This window comes from Stegodyphus dumicola, chromosome 7 (genome assembly GCF_044657685.1).
Source record: "Stegodyphus dumicola isolate Sdum_Otavi_A_Nest chromosome 7, ASM4465768v1".
NCBI lineage: Eukaryota > Metazoa > Arthropoda > Arachnida > Araneae > Eresidae > Stegodyphus > Stegodyphus dumicola.
The window spans coordinates 79,745,070-79,760,183 of record NC_140774.1 but is presented as its reverse complement, the minus strand read 5'-3'; the positions used below and the strand labels follow the sequence as shown (position 1 = coordinate 79,760,183).

At 32.8% G+C, this 15,114-nt stretch overlaps 1 protein-coding gene across 3 annotated transcripts in view; it reads left to right on the top strand.

Annotated features, from left to right (window-relative positions):
• The window catches only part of snz (sorting nexin snazarus), a 135,690-nt gene that overhangs the window by 26,365 nt on the left and 94,211 nt on the right, over positions 1-15,114 (top strand). For all 3 annotated transcript variants that reach the window (XM_035351503.2, XM_085820510.1, XM_085820509.1), the window contains exon 6: positions 7,536-7,722. In XM_035351503.2, the coding sequence (XP_035207394.1) occupies positions 7,536-7,722 (187 nt within the window). The remainder of the gene's footprint in view (positions 1-7,535; positions 7,723-15,114) is intronic.

Below are 15,114 nucleotides of genomic sequence, written 5' to 3'. Positions count from 1 at the left end.
AGTCAAAAGTCTTTAATCCAGACTCATCGGGACTTCAGCGATTCCGGATTATAGATCATCAGTTTAAATCTGGTAAGATGGCATGCAGAAATTATAAAATTAAAAATATGAAACTGTAATTTATGAAATAAAGAGCAATTATGATGTAAAGGGTATCAAAATTTACAAAAAAAAAAAAAAAAAAAGCTTAATATTTATTTGTCTACTTTATTAAACATTTCTTTCAATGTGCGCATGCGTAAAGCATACAGTACGCATAATCGAAATTAGAAATTGCAACCAGAAAACTATTTGATGTATATTCATGGTATTTATAATGATGAGGAATTTGATTTAAATCAAAGATGGAGTAAATAGAGATGAAATACTACATTTAGTAAGGAATTATAAGCCTAATAAAATAAAAACATCTGCCCTGAAGATAAGGATAGTGCTGACAGATCAACTTCCAGTTCATTGTGTACCACGATGTTCCCCCTCTCCCCTCGCAGAGCAGCGTAAAATTGATAAACAGATTTCGGAATGGTTAGAGAAACAAAGAATATGCCTTTATCCATTTTTTGAAACAATTCCACTTTTTGTTTGATGGACATCGAAACATGTTTTCGCTTTGTAGATCCTTTGACAGCTCCAGAATCGGAAATTCTTTTTGACATACTTGAAAGTTCAAGCTTACTTTTATAAAATTGCTTTAACAGTCTGCAAAAAATAATAAGCCGGATCCAATTAGAAGATTAAGGAGCAACACAATCTGCAACATTAACTGAAATAGATAATTAGATAATTTTAGCTTAGCTTATACTGTTCGTTATACATTAAACATGCATGCGTAAAGATCATATGCGCATGCGTCAACGCATTATGCATTAACGCATGCGCAGAAAGTTTGTAGCTTTGAGGTCCAGATTATAGATTATTCCGGATTATGGACGTCCGGATTAAAGACTTTTGACTGTAGTTTATTCTACATTAATTTCAAGCTAAATCTTAATATGGAATAGAAGTTTAAATGCAAGAATCATTTTAATTCGTACGAATAGTTTACTCAGAAATTGTGTAAAACTGCAATGCTTTACTTCACTAGTGCATTCTCATTAGAATTGATGAATTTAACCCTTTACTTTGCCTCTTCTGTATTTTCGCCTTCGAATGAGCAGTGTGATTGCATCCAAATTGACTTAACCACTACGAATGGCCTTAGGGCATAAAATTGAACTAACTATCTGGTAAAAATTCTATGCAATTTTATGCCAGTTTTAAAAGAAACAATCTGATAAGAAATGGCTGTGACTTGTTTTGAAAATGAGGCATAAAAGGTTACTGGCAAGGATATTTATTCCATTTGGCATCGGTTGTATCATTTTTGGTGACTTTATCGCCTACGCCGGCAAAACGGAAAAGTACCCTTATATGTTTGTAAATCATGCAAATTTTGCTTTAGAAATAATTGAATTATGTTGTTTGTATCTTCTGATTAAGACTTTTATGTCTTTAGTTAACCTGTATGTTATAGTTGTAGAATTATCAACAATTTTAAAGTTGTAAGTGCGTCTAAGTCTAATTTTTTTACCATAGCAGCCATATTTGTTTGCATTTCAAATGTAGCAGAATAGTGGATTTGTTGTCAATCTAGGGAAACTAAGTTGCACAATAGCAAAGTAACATCTTTTATTATTGTGAATTAAATTATGCTTAATCCATTCTGGAATTATCATTTATGCCATATATTGACTCAGAATAGCTTCTACAAGAAATTAAGTCAGTTTCTACGCCTTCAGTGTCTTTTTGCAGAGTGAGATCAAAAGTAAATTTTCAGTTTTGTGCACTGAAAAATCTGCCTTCTTGCCTGCTGTCCGAATTGCTTGATTTGCATAGAAACTGTAAAAATTTTTTTAAATTGTTTTAAGTGTATTTGTTTTATGTTTTTCTGTATCTTTCAATTTTTAATATAGATATTTCGAGTTTTTATGTATTTTTGTCGCGAGTGAGAACTGAATTAATTGAATGAGAAATATATCTCTAATGAAATTCGAGGAAATAACTTTAAATTTAAAGGCAGGAAAAAATGCGTATAATTTAATATTCCGTACAAGGAAGTCATGTAGTGTGCACATAAGATTTTTTTTCTTTGTATTTTGGTACTTATATTTTATTCATAGAAATGTTTAACAGAAAGTAGTTAAACTAAAGAGTTTTTCTTAATGCTTGTGTTGAAATTACTCTCAATATATGTATTTTGTATAATATCTGCTTTAGTTTTGATTAAAAATCATTAATCTCCAAGTGTAGATAATCTTGAGTTGGAAATATGATTGCAACTTTTCTGGCAGTTACTATACAGTAATTCATCAAACAAAAATACATTAACCTACTAAAATGTGAAGCAGAATAGAATGTAAACAAAAGTTTATTGTCATTCATGAAATTGTTGTTTCAGTTTATTATCTGGGTAGTAGGTAGGTACGTGACGGAGGACGGGGATGCCTGATGTGTAACATTGGTAAACAGGCATGTGTCCCACGTCATTCTAGAGCCAAATCGGGAGTTTACTACTTTAGTTTTAAAAGAAAATGCATACATTGTCATACAAGGGCGCATTTGACATATTCGTTGTACATTGCTATATTTTTGATAAGTGTTCAGATGATGGTGGACATATACAGTGGTGGCCAAAATTGTGGACACTTTTGGAAATTTTTATGTTTTTGAAATTTGTATGCTTATAGGAAACGTTACGTTTCACAAAATGCAAACTTGTATATATCATTTTAAAGAGAATTTATTGCTGAATTCAATACAAAACAACAAAATTCAATTATTTGCAATACAAAAAAAGTTAAACGATAATAGTTATCGATATACATTAGATAGTGATGATTGCAGTGAGTTATCAGTACTTAATAGGCACCCTTTATTTTTTATTACAGCTTCACATTGACGTTTCATTGAGCTGACAAGAGTTTTAAGCTCTTCTTTCGTTATTACATGATGCCAGGAAACAACTATAGCCTCAATTAGTTCCCTTTAACTTGATGGGTGCCTCATTCAGACAAGAGTTTTCAAACGGTGCCACAAATTTTTGATAGGATTGAGGTCAGGACTGTTTCCCAACCATGACAACAATTTAATGCTCTTTGAACGAAACCACTCTTTCGATATTTTGGCCGTGTGGCAAGGAGCAAATCCTGCTGAAAAATAAACGAATCATTGTTGGGAAAGAGATCTCTGATGGATGGTAGAAGTTTTGGTTCTAGAATAGTGTCAATGTATTTTCTGGCATTCAGTGTCCCATCAATGACATGAAGGCTACCATTACTATCTGCTGACATGCATGACCAAATCATTACACTAACTGGGTTCTTCACAGTTGCTTGAATGCAGTCAAGATGTAGCTCTTCTCCTATTCTACGTCTTACATATTTTCGCCTATCACCACCGAATAATGATATCTTAGTTTTATCACTCCATATAACATGTGACCACTTATCATCTGTCCAACTAATGTGTTCTTTTGCCCACTGTAGTCTTTTTTTTTTTTTTTTTCGTTGCTGAAAATTAAGGCTTTTTTCGTGGAATTCTACCTCTCAGTCCAACATCTGTTAATCTTCTCTTGATTGTTCTTGAACTGATAGAAACACCAGCATCATTCAGATCACTTCTAATGGCCGCTGATGACATTTTTCTATCTTGGAGACATAGTCTTTTTATTCTTCTGTCATCAGTAGATGTGGTGCACCTTTTTTGGCCTTTTTCTTCTTTGTTTTTTATTGAATTTGTACCCTGATACCGTAAACAAAACTTTCAGACTCCAGATGTAGTCACTGAACCACCCACCTGTCTTGCAATTTCAGCATAGGAAAGACCACTTTCTTGTAACACATTAATATTACATCTCTTTCTAGGTGTCCACTCTACTCTTTTATTTGATGTCATTGCTTCTTGACTAAATATTAAAAATTTTTACAAAAATTCCTACTTGTAATTGCAGTGTATAAGAAACAGGTCCTCCTTCTACAGAACAAAGCAAAATAATGAATTGTTTCAAGTGTAAACGTGATGTCAGCTTCTACTGGCAGTTACTAACATTTGATTGGTTCTCAGAACAAGAACAGTGATTGGCCAGGAAAGCTAGACATTACAAACCACTTCATAACTGTGTTTTTTATTTATATTCAAGTACATGTAACTTTTTTGTATTGCAAATAATTGAATTTTGTGTTTTGTATTGAATTCAGTAATAAATTATCTTTAAAATGATATATACAAGTTTGCATTTTGTGAAACATAACATTTTCTATAAGCATACAAAGTTCAAAAACATAAAAATTTCCAAAAGTGTCCACAATTTTGGCCACCACTGTACATACATAAATACATAACATATAAATAATAGACATACAGTTACACATATAAGTAAATATGTAACTAAACACATAAATAAATACATATTTAAAGAAGTTGAAACACTTCTTACAAATATTAGCATACATAAATGAAGTATAATAAAAATAGAAAGAACAGATACAATAATACAGTAGCATAAAAATAAATAGTCGTATAAGGCTTTCAGCAATATATGTAAGCACAGAGTATAATTATAATAAATGCAAATAACATGATGGATGTGTATATGCTAATGATTGATTGTGTATTACAAATGTCATTATTGTGGTTGGCAGAGATCTTGTCCAAGTGCTGCTATATTGTGTTGATTATTTTACAGATTTTATTTACAGCAGCTTTATTCTTTATTAAGAACTGGTGGTAAGCTTTCTTATTATTAGATGGCAGTGGCAGATGAAGGTTTACTGTAATAGGACATGCAAATAAGTAGTGGTCAGGCATACCATTTTGTCCACAGACTCGTAAATCTGTTGTTGAAATTCCATGTTTATAGAAGTATGATGGAAACGGGCCATGTCCTGTGATAATGTAGTTTTGTGATAAAGTCGTTCTGTCGTAACTTTTGGTAAAAAATCATATATGTGCCTGCTCGTCTCGCCTTGAATCCATTCTCGTTGCCATTGTTGCAGAGCCTTTGTTTTTAGAGCTGTTTTTAAATATGAAGGAGGACCAGGAATTGCAATTTACTGTGCGTTATGGTTGTTAGCATCAGCTTTGGCAAGTAGATTGGCTGCCTCGTTACCAGTATTGCCAACATGTGCTTTAACCCGTATCGTATTAATATGAGATTGTGAATAGTAGAGTTGCTTGCATATTTATTATAAGCAGTGAAGTATGATTTGGATTTTCTATTGCATACAGAGTTGATATTCTAACTGTATAAAGAGTTGCAGTACGTTTTTGACGATTAATGATGTGCTAAATTGCTGCTGTAATAGCCAGAGCCTCAGCTTGAAATACACTATTATATGGTTGTAAATGTCCTTTCCAAACATGAATGATGTCTCCTTTGTAATGAATGAATGCACGGCCCACACCATCCACACCACACCACACCACAATCAGTGAATGCACTGTCATCTGGATGGTAACAAACTCATGTCAAATGCTCATTAATTTTTTTTTTCTATAATTTTGGAGAAATTTTAGGGCAGCAATAATCCATTGGTAGGATTGGAAATTAAAATGATAAAAAATAAACTTAATTGATTAAACTAAAATGTGCAATGATCTGTTTAAGGGGAGGAATGCCTTTGTTGAAAATTCTTAAGGCAATTCAGCTCATATTCATGATACATATGGAAAAGTCTACAAAAGCACCGACTGAGCCATTCATTTTTAGATTTGACCCAATCCCAGTGTCCAACAGTTTTTCATACTTGGCTGTTAGGAGATATGATGGGTGATTTACTATCGCATATAAAAATTTTTGGACGGGCAGGGTATTGAAAGAGGAATTAGGATCAGATGGTAATTCTGGATTGAAAGCACAATTGTAAGGTTGGGGGGAGGAGGTTGGGAGATAACCATTAAAGCATCTATGCAACAAAACTGTTATTTGCCAACCACCTACAGAGATTTTTCTTAGTGCTTCTCTAGTGAGGCATATTCTCAAACACAGATATTGCACTGCTGCATCAAAGTTTATATGAAATTGGCTCCTTCAAGAGATGTCATGAATTATGAACAAGTAGTATGGACTTCTGAAATAAAAAAGTCTGCAGTCTTGAATCTCTGATCTGTGCAGTATTAAATCAAAATATCAACAAGTTCCTAATTTTATCACTCTGCCTTGATTACAAATTCGTAGATGTCAACATTTTCAGTGATTTGTGAGATTAAATTGAATTAGAATTTTTCATAGAATTCCTGGTTTTCTTAAAACTTACCTTGTTTGTTATTGGTAAAATTAATTTCCATGTTGAAATTTTTCATGATCTATGATCATAGAAATCATCGTTCATGTGTCTATGATCATTCTCGGCTCAACTTTATATTTTATTTCTAAATGTCAAGTAGTAATTACCTCCAGTGATACATTTGTATAAAATCCTTGAATTCCATCTTGGAAAGATTAATTAACTGAAACTGAGACAAGTGATTTTAAGATTGAAGCTATTCCTTTAGAAAGCGAAGCTTTACTTCTGTTCTAGAAAACCTTCTCCATTAAGACAGTTCTATCTAATGTTTTTAGCATCGTATATTTGTAAGACAATGTATATATATATTGATTTTTGCTAGGAATTTATCATGAAAATAAGGGTATCAAAATATGCAAGAAAATATAATTATTGCCCGCTCACAATTTAACTGAGTCATCAGCCTTTGATGGTAGCCTATGAAAACTAGAAATATATGTCATGTCAGGTCAGTTGTTACATGCCCAGCATATGTATATTATTTGAGTAATGAATGTTTAAACATAATTAAATGCGAAAAAATGTTTTAACAGTGTGGTGTGATCTTTCTTTTTCACACCTTTTTTATTTGTTTTAGTTTTAAATAAGGAAAATTGGTGTACATTTCAAATTAAAAAATATTGTTAGGAACAAATGTCAGTTATTTTGAATAATTTTAGTTGCATTTTATGTGGTTAATTTTTAGAAGTCATTATTTATTTTAAAATAAATTTAGATGATTTTACAGAATTTTGATTACATTTTCATATTTTTAGATGTTTAGAAATGCTATTACATATGCTAACTTGTGTTTTACTATTTTGTATTACTTACCTGTGGTTGGCATTTATGCCAAATAAAATGGTCTAGGGCATTTTTAATAAAGCAAGGGCCTCTGCTGTTGAAGAACAAATCTTTTTAAGTATATCATCTTGGGTACTTTTCTGTTATATACCTGCCATGTATTTAAGAGTGTGTCTCTGCACTATTTTGTCAGGCAGCTGCTACACATTTGTGTGTGTATGTGTGTGGGGAGGGTGAATGAAAAATGGTTTTATCTCCAGATGGCCCTATTTGTTGGGTTTTGGTGCATGTTTAGCTTCTCTTTCATAGGCGCCAAAAGGCAAGGCAGGTTTGTGTATAACAGAAAAGTATCCCATCTTATTCTACCATAAATATAATGCATTAGAACATTTAAAACAGTTCTTGATGCATATTTGTTTTTTATTTCAGTTTTTTATCCTGTGATAGATAAGCTGTGTGATCCAGAAATCATTAATAAAAAACTCATCTCATACTTGAGACAGCAGCAATTGGAAGCAGAGAAACATAGTCGAACATATGCTTATGCTGAAACATATGAGGATTTTATAAAAATGATTCAAGAATGTAATAATATTGAAGATTTACAACGTATGAGGTGAGTTGATTTGGATTTGAGATTTATTTTTAGTTGTTAAGTTTCATATTCTTAAAAGAATGCATTTTATGCTTTTTTACCAGTGTATCTAACTAAAATTTTATATGGTAAAGAACTTCAAAAGCTATTTGGTAAAACTGCTTCTGCAAAAGCCATAATAAAAGGCTTCGAAGTTCAAGTTTTTTGTATTGTTTTAAATATAAAATGTAGTTATATTAACATTTTATATCCTGAGCCATTACTGGTGTGACAGCATTAGTTTTTCCATACTTCTTTAATATGAGTACATATGTATGCATGTGTCATCTGTATTTGTGTGCATATTTAAGACAACATTTTTCTTTAATTTGTAACCATTCTAAATTCTGTTACATGCACATGTGCAATAGCATTTAAAGTATTTCAATAATATTTATTCATTTATTAATTATTTTTACACTATCAACATTTATTAACATATAAAAGGTTTCAAAATGTTAGTACTTTTAAAATGCTGAGTAATGTGTTTGCATTGCTAAGCTACCAAATAAATATCCAGTGAGAAATGTAGAAGTCCTTGCATTGGAGAATGTTTATTTTTTTTCTTTTTTTGTAAGTTTGAAAATAGAAAGACTGATGTTTGACCAAAATGGCAAATTTCTTTACAAACATCACTGCAGACTAAAGTTGTCTGGTGATAATCGCTGGGATCATAAACTGAAACCAGTGTTGATATTTAAAAAAGAAAAAAATGCAGAATGTGTGAGTACCAGCCTCTTTTTGATGAATAACTGTTATTTTCTATGAAAATGTATTATTGAATTCAACTAATAATATGATATTCTAAATTTGAGCTTTTTTATTAAAGTATATGTTGTAAATTCCCTGCTGAGCAGAATGCTCTGACAATTACTTCCTGTTCTTCAAATTGGGAATAATTTATTATTTTGTTTCTTTCCTTAGAGAGGAAGAGATAATGTGTGTGTGGTTGGCAATGTGGTAATGGCAGTTTGCAATTTTTCCAAATATGCCAATAAAACAATACCTAAGTAATATGAAGTTTTTGGGGTGAATGGTTCTTTCCTTAACCCTTTGAAATTCGGTGCCTTTTTTTTTTTTTTATATAACTTTACACATAGATAACTAGCCCCTAATACAATGTTATTTCATGAAAAAAAAAAAAAAAGTAAACTTTTAAGGTAATTCATGACATGGTGGGATACCGCTTTTCCCACCGTTCATCTAGAGTAGTAAATTGGCAACTTTGCCTCAACGTAAATTCTCCTAACATGTTTACCTAAAGTGCTAGTTTTAGCAACCAAATGAAAATGCAAGATATAAAAAACGTTTTTGAATAATTATCTAGAAAATATTGATCCTATTCACAAAATAAAAAATATTTTTTTCAAAAAAGATTACATAACTTTAAAAAAATCGCTCTCTGTATGACTTTTTAGATAATTTTTAAGGAAGACGACCCAGTCTCCAGGAGTCGTTCGTGATGTCTAAATTAAGTCTCTGTTTTCCATGTGGACCCAAATGAAATATCATTTGACCATGAATACCATCTGGCACAGGCAAAGAATTTAATTTCGAACCTAAGATCACAATATCAAGCTCCTGATCTGAGAAGGCTCTGCTGAAAATAGCCGGGCCCACATGAGGATTACTACGACAGCCATGAACAACATTATTCTCCATCGTCTTAACATACTTGTCATCAGTGAAATTCAGACTACTCATTAATTGGTAATGCTCCCGTAAAATGTTAGCAGCCTGTCCATCATTCTGAGCCAAAACTCCACTCCTAGAATAAATAGTATTGCACTTTTCAAATTGGGGCTGTTCTTTACTAATGTCCTTCACCAGCTTCCGCAATTTACTGTTAGATGATCTTGAATCCAGATCGGCACAGTGTTCATTCCACATAACTCTCTTGGATCTGTGCATACATCTTTTTTAATTGTGCATTCACTCTATAGTTTGATTCTGTTAGTGTCATTATGATCAGAATCCAGATCACTCAGTATTTGTGTTCTCTCTAAGTATTTGTGTGTGTGATTGGAAAAAGGCAGTTGTGGTGCCTATTAGAAAACCTGGTAGGGACATTGCTTGTAAAATTATGGAGAAATTTTACAAGTATGTAAAATCTCATGTAAAATTATGGAGAAAATGATTTTAAAGAGATTCGCTTTTTATTTAGATTCTGACAACCTTCTCCCGATGTAGCAATATGGTTTTAGCGAAGAGCATAGCACAATTGACCAGGTACTTTATTTTAGCCAAAGAGTCAGAGATACTCATAACAAGAAACCTATACAACATACTATAGCTGCTTTTCTGGACCTTTCTAAGGCCTTCGACAGTTTTTGGACGCAGAGGCTACGTGGTACAGCACTGCTTTGGATTTGTGATTTGAGAAATAGATGAATTAGGGTGATGTTCAATGGTTCAACCTCAGATGGTTTTAAAATAAGCCCAAGGTGTTCCTCAAGGCTTGGCTTTGAGCCCTGCCTTGTTTATGCTTTTAATTGCAGAAATTGGAAAAAGTCTTTCCTGGGAAATTGGATTATTTGCAGATGACATTTTTCTTTGGAGTTCCGGCTCTGATATTGGAAAGATGAAGCAGAGTATGAATCTGGCTCTAACTGACATGTGGAGCTTTGCTGTAGACCACAAATTAAGTTTTAACCCTTCAAAGTCTACTGCGTGTTTCTTCACAACCAATAGAAAATTATATTATTTTCGACCAAGAATCCTGTTGAACAGTCAGCCTTTGGAAGTGGAGAAACACCTAAAGTATTTGGGCTTCATATTGGATCCTGAGATTTTGGGTAATAGTCACTTGGAACATCTTGTTTTGAAAGCTAGGAAACACACACCTATGTTTCCCTTATTCGACCCATTTTGGAGTGTGACTTTCCCATCTTCTGTTGTGCCTCTGATTCAAACCTATAGAAACTTGAACGTGTACAGCTTAGTGCCACAAGCATTATTACTGGCCTTTGCAATTCATACCCAAAAGATATTGTGCTTTATGAAGCCAATCTGAAGTCTTTAAGTCTTAGGAGAAATGCATTTTTAGTGAAGTATTACTATAAGCTCTCCAGTCTTGGCCTCCAGAATCATACCTCGAAATTTCTAGGGTCATGGAACAATAACCAGAGGCTCAAACATGGTAGTCCCTTTGGACAGGTTGTTTCTGACCACCTTATCACCAATTCTTGAGTAACAACACAGCTCATCTCAGATTATTGACCCCTCTGAATATCTCGATGGGGTTTACTTTCATGTTAACCTTTCTGTCCAAGTTAGCAAACAGATAGAATTGCCATGCTACTTAAAACAGTTAGCTCTTGAAATAATAATGTCCCTATGGATGCTGTCCACATGTATACGGACGGCAGTAAACTTGTTAATGACAGTTCTGGTAGTGGCATTTATATTAGATTTCGAGATTAAGAAATAGGAATTCAAAGAAATCCAGACTTCTGCTCAGTATTTCGAAGCAAGCTTATTGCAATTCTGGAGGGTCTGGACTACGTCATGTGGCTTCCTCAGTTAAAAGATATCTGGATCTTTTCGGATAGTAGAAGTGCCGTCCAGCACTTGGTGATTGGCATAATGTGAGGGATAATACAAGTGCAGACATCCTCAGGAAACTAAAACAACTTTCTCTTTCTCAACGGATCCACTTTCAGTGGATTCCATCCCATGTCGACGTTGCTGGAAATGAAATTGCAGACAGCTTGGCTAGAGCTGGTGCTAGCAAGACCACAACGCCTGCCGCTCCTCTTACTTGTATGGAACTATTTTCTAAATGTAAGCAAAGAATAAGGCCGTTTGGATGATCCCACCAATGCACCCATGGTATCAGAGTAAGTGCCCTGGTAGCTCTTTGGTTCAGAGCAGCAATAGACGAGATCAAACTGCACTTAGTAAATTCCTTAGTGGTTATCTGTTATCAATCACTTTTGTCGGTGGTAATAAACATTTTGAAATATGCACTAAGTGTTCTACTACACAGGCCTCTCCTGGTCACATTTTATCTAGTCTGGGGGTTAGCCAGGATCTGGTTCAAGACCCCTTTTTTGTACTGGACTCTTTCAGGATGAATGGGCTCATGGACCTGATCTAGCTTAGCTCATCACGGGGATAAAAAAAAACAACAGATATTTTTTAATGATGATAATAGATTTGAAACAGAGAAGATTTTGCCTCCAGTGCATTATTTGCTGCAGGTTTGAAAAGGAAGATATTTAGAAGGCCATCATGTTTATTTACATTTCACCTCTCTTTCATATGCTTAGGATATTTTTCTATGGTGAATCACACTCGCATATCCATTCAGTATTCAATGACGTTTCATATTACAGAGTTATATTTTCATTCTTTTGGAAAAAATACTAAATATTTTTCAAGTTTTAACATTATTGAAATAGATTTAAAAATATAAATTTGCATTATCAACATATAAAACGAACATAATACAGTACAAAGTCCATAATTCGGACTCAGTGGGACTTCGGTGATTCCGGATTAGGGGTTTTTCCGGATCATAGACCATCAATTTAAATCTGGTAAAATGGCATGCAGAAATTATACAATTAAAAAATATGGAACCGTAATTTATGAAATAAAGAGCAATTATGATCTAAAAGGGTATCAAAATTTACAAAAAAAAGCTTAATATTTATTTGTTTACTTTATTAAACATTTCTTTCAATGTAAGTTGTTTCAGTTGCTTCGTTTTTTGTGCAGTTGTGAGGAGTTATTTTACTCCTCGCATAATTTTGAGACGGATATGCCTTTATCTATTTTTTGCAGCAATTCCACTTTTTGTTTGATGGACATCAAAACATGCTTTCACTTTGTAGATCCTTTGGCATCTCCAGAATTGGAAACTCTTTTTGACATAATTGAAAGTTCAAGCTTAATTTTTATAAAATTGATGTAACAATCTGAAAAAAATAATAAGCCGGATCCAGTTAGAAGATTAAGGAACATCGCAATCTGCAACATTAACTGAAATGCCTTAGAATCAGTAAAGATAATTTTAGTTTAGCTTCGTCTGTTATATATTAAATGCGAATGCATAAAGCATACCAAAAAAAAAATTGTGTCTTTGAGGTCCAGATTATAGATCATTCCGGATAATAATGGACATCCAGATTATGGACTTTGTAGTGTACTTGAATTTTAAAATATTTGGACGGTGCTTCCATCTAGTAGCAGCAATTCCCACATGTAGGGTGGGACATACTTGATCCCACCTTTTAATTTCAACCATTCTTAATGTATATAGGAATTCAAATAATAATTTTTTTAGAAAAGAAAACTTTCACATAAAAATATTCATTCCAATACCAAAAGTTGTTGTTCAGACGATTTAAATCGCATTAGAAATAAATTTTAAAAAACTGCTTCAAAATTAGACCTGCAAAGAAAATTTATTTTTCATTATTTCCATAAATGAATACTAGTGCTGCTATCTGTTATACATTTAGAGAACTAAAAGGAGTAATTGTATATATTTTAAATGGAATTTTGCAGCTTTTATCTGGGAGATAAAAACTGGTATAAAAGGTGAGATGCCTGGCATCCCACCTTTTATATCAGCAGGTTCATATATTATATCAGCAGGTTCATTTTATATCAGTTGAGGTGCGGTGGGACGCCTGATGTCCCACCATCCATCAAAGGGTTAACCTTTCTATTCTGATCTGTTTTCTTTTTCTTTTTTTAATCTTAGTGATACCGTATTTGACGGCATATAAGACATGCTTTTTTTCCTAAATTTGGTCTCAAAAAAGTTACCTGGGTCTTATATGTGAAGGACACAGGTTAACTTTCAATACTGAATGCTATTTTTAGCCCAGATAAAGATCTAGACACACATAACTTTTTCTACATCTACATGTGTGTGGCCTTCTAAATAAGGTGCATCTTATATGCCAGTGCGTTTTATATGCCATCAAATATGGTATTCATATTTCATTATTAAATTTGTAAATTACAATGACTAGAAAAGATAGAATTATATTCTGTGGTGGATGCACATGCTTTCTAACATGTTGTGGATGTTTTTACATTGCTGTGCTACCGAATTAAATATTGAGCGAGGAAAGTCCTCGCGCTTAAAAAGATGCTGGCTTGAAGACGTGTTGAAGATCATTGTGCTGAAATGCCTTAGTTTTGTAAGCTTGAAAATTAAGTAGTTTGGTATTTGACCAAAATGGTGAATTTTCATTGAAAACACTTTACTACAGACAAAAAGATATCTGGTGGTTGTTGCTGGATCAAAAATTTAAACCAGTCTTCATGTTTAAATATGAAAGGAATGCAAGATGTGTGAGTACTAGCTATTTTATGAATACAGTGCCATTTCTATGAAAATGTTTCATCTCATTACTGAATTCAGCTAATATTATGATACTCTAAATTTGAGCTTTTATATTAAAGTGACAAGCTGGTTAATCTGATTAGAATGTTCTTTTCTTTAAATTTGAAGTTTTGTATTAATCTCCAATATGTTAGCTTGAGAATGATCTGAATACACGTCAATGTGAAATATCTAATCTTAAAAAAATATAAACCTAATAGTGAAAAGTTAAAACAGTGCTTTTATTAGCATTAAAAGTTTCCTAAAAAGTCTTGGAGAAATTATGCACATAAATTTTGCAGTTATTTTTTGGAGTGGATTGTGGATTTAGAAGTCAAAACATTTGAGAATCTGAAAGTCTTAAAAGTTAAAAGATTAAAAAAAAGGATAAAATGGAACTGTATTTAATAAATTTTGAGGGAAGAGCTGAAATGGCAGAGGTTCCTAAGAAAGATTAGGTGGTATATCTCTTTTGGGTGTTTTTGCCTGCCACAGTCTCCAGTATGTTAGCCTGAGAACGATCTGAATATGCATCTAAGTACAGCTATGTGAGTAATCTAATCTTAAAAATATATAAACTTAATAGAGAAAAGTTGAAACAAATTTATTAGCATCAAAAGATTGCTGAAAAGTGTTGGAGAAATTAAGCTCATAAACTTCACAGTTATTTTTTGGATTGGATTGTAGATTTAGAAGTTAAAACATTTGAGAATCTGAAAGATTTAATAATTACCAAGCAAATGAAAGTAGCCAGTGGTTCCAGTGGAAGTAAGGGAACATTTTCTTGAAAAAGGGAAAACTGAAAATAACAAATGATCTAGCAGAAAAAATTAGACGAGTGTGAGAGTATTAAACAAAGCTTTAAGAAGGAAAATCTTAGAAAGCATTGTTTAAAACTTCAAAAGGGTTATCAAAATGAGAACAAAATGGAAGGTAGCTGTCTCTGTAATTACAATCCTAAAGAAATCTCAAAATATTTTTATTACTAAGCCTGTAATTAAGATAGAATTTGCTAATAAAATTCATGAGAA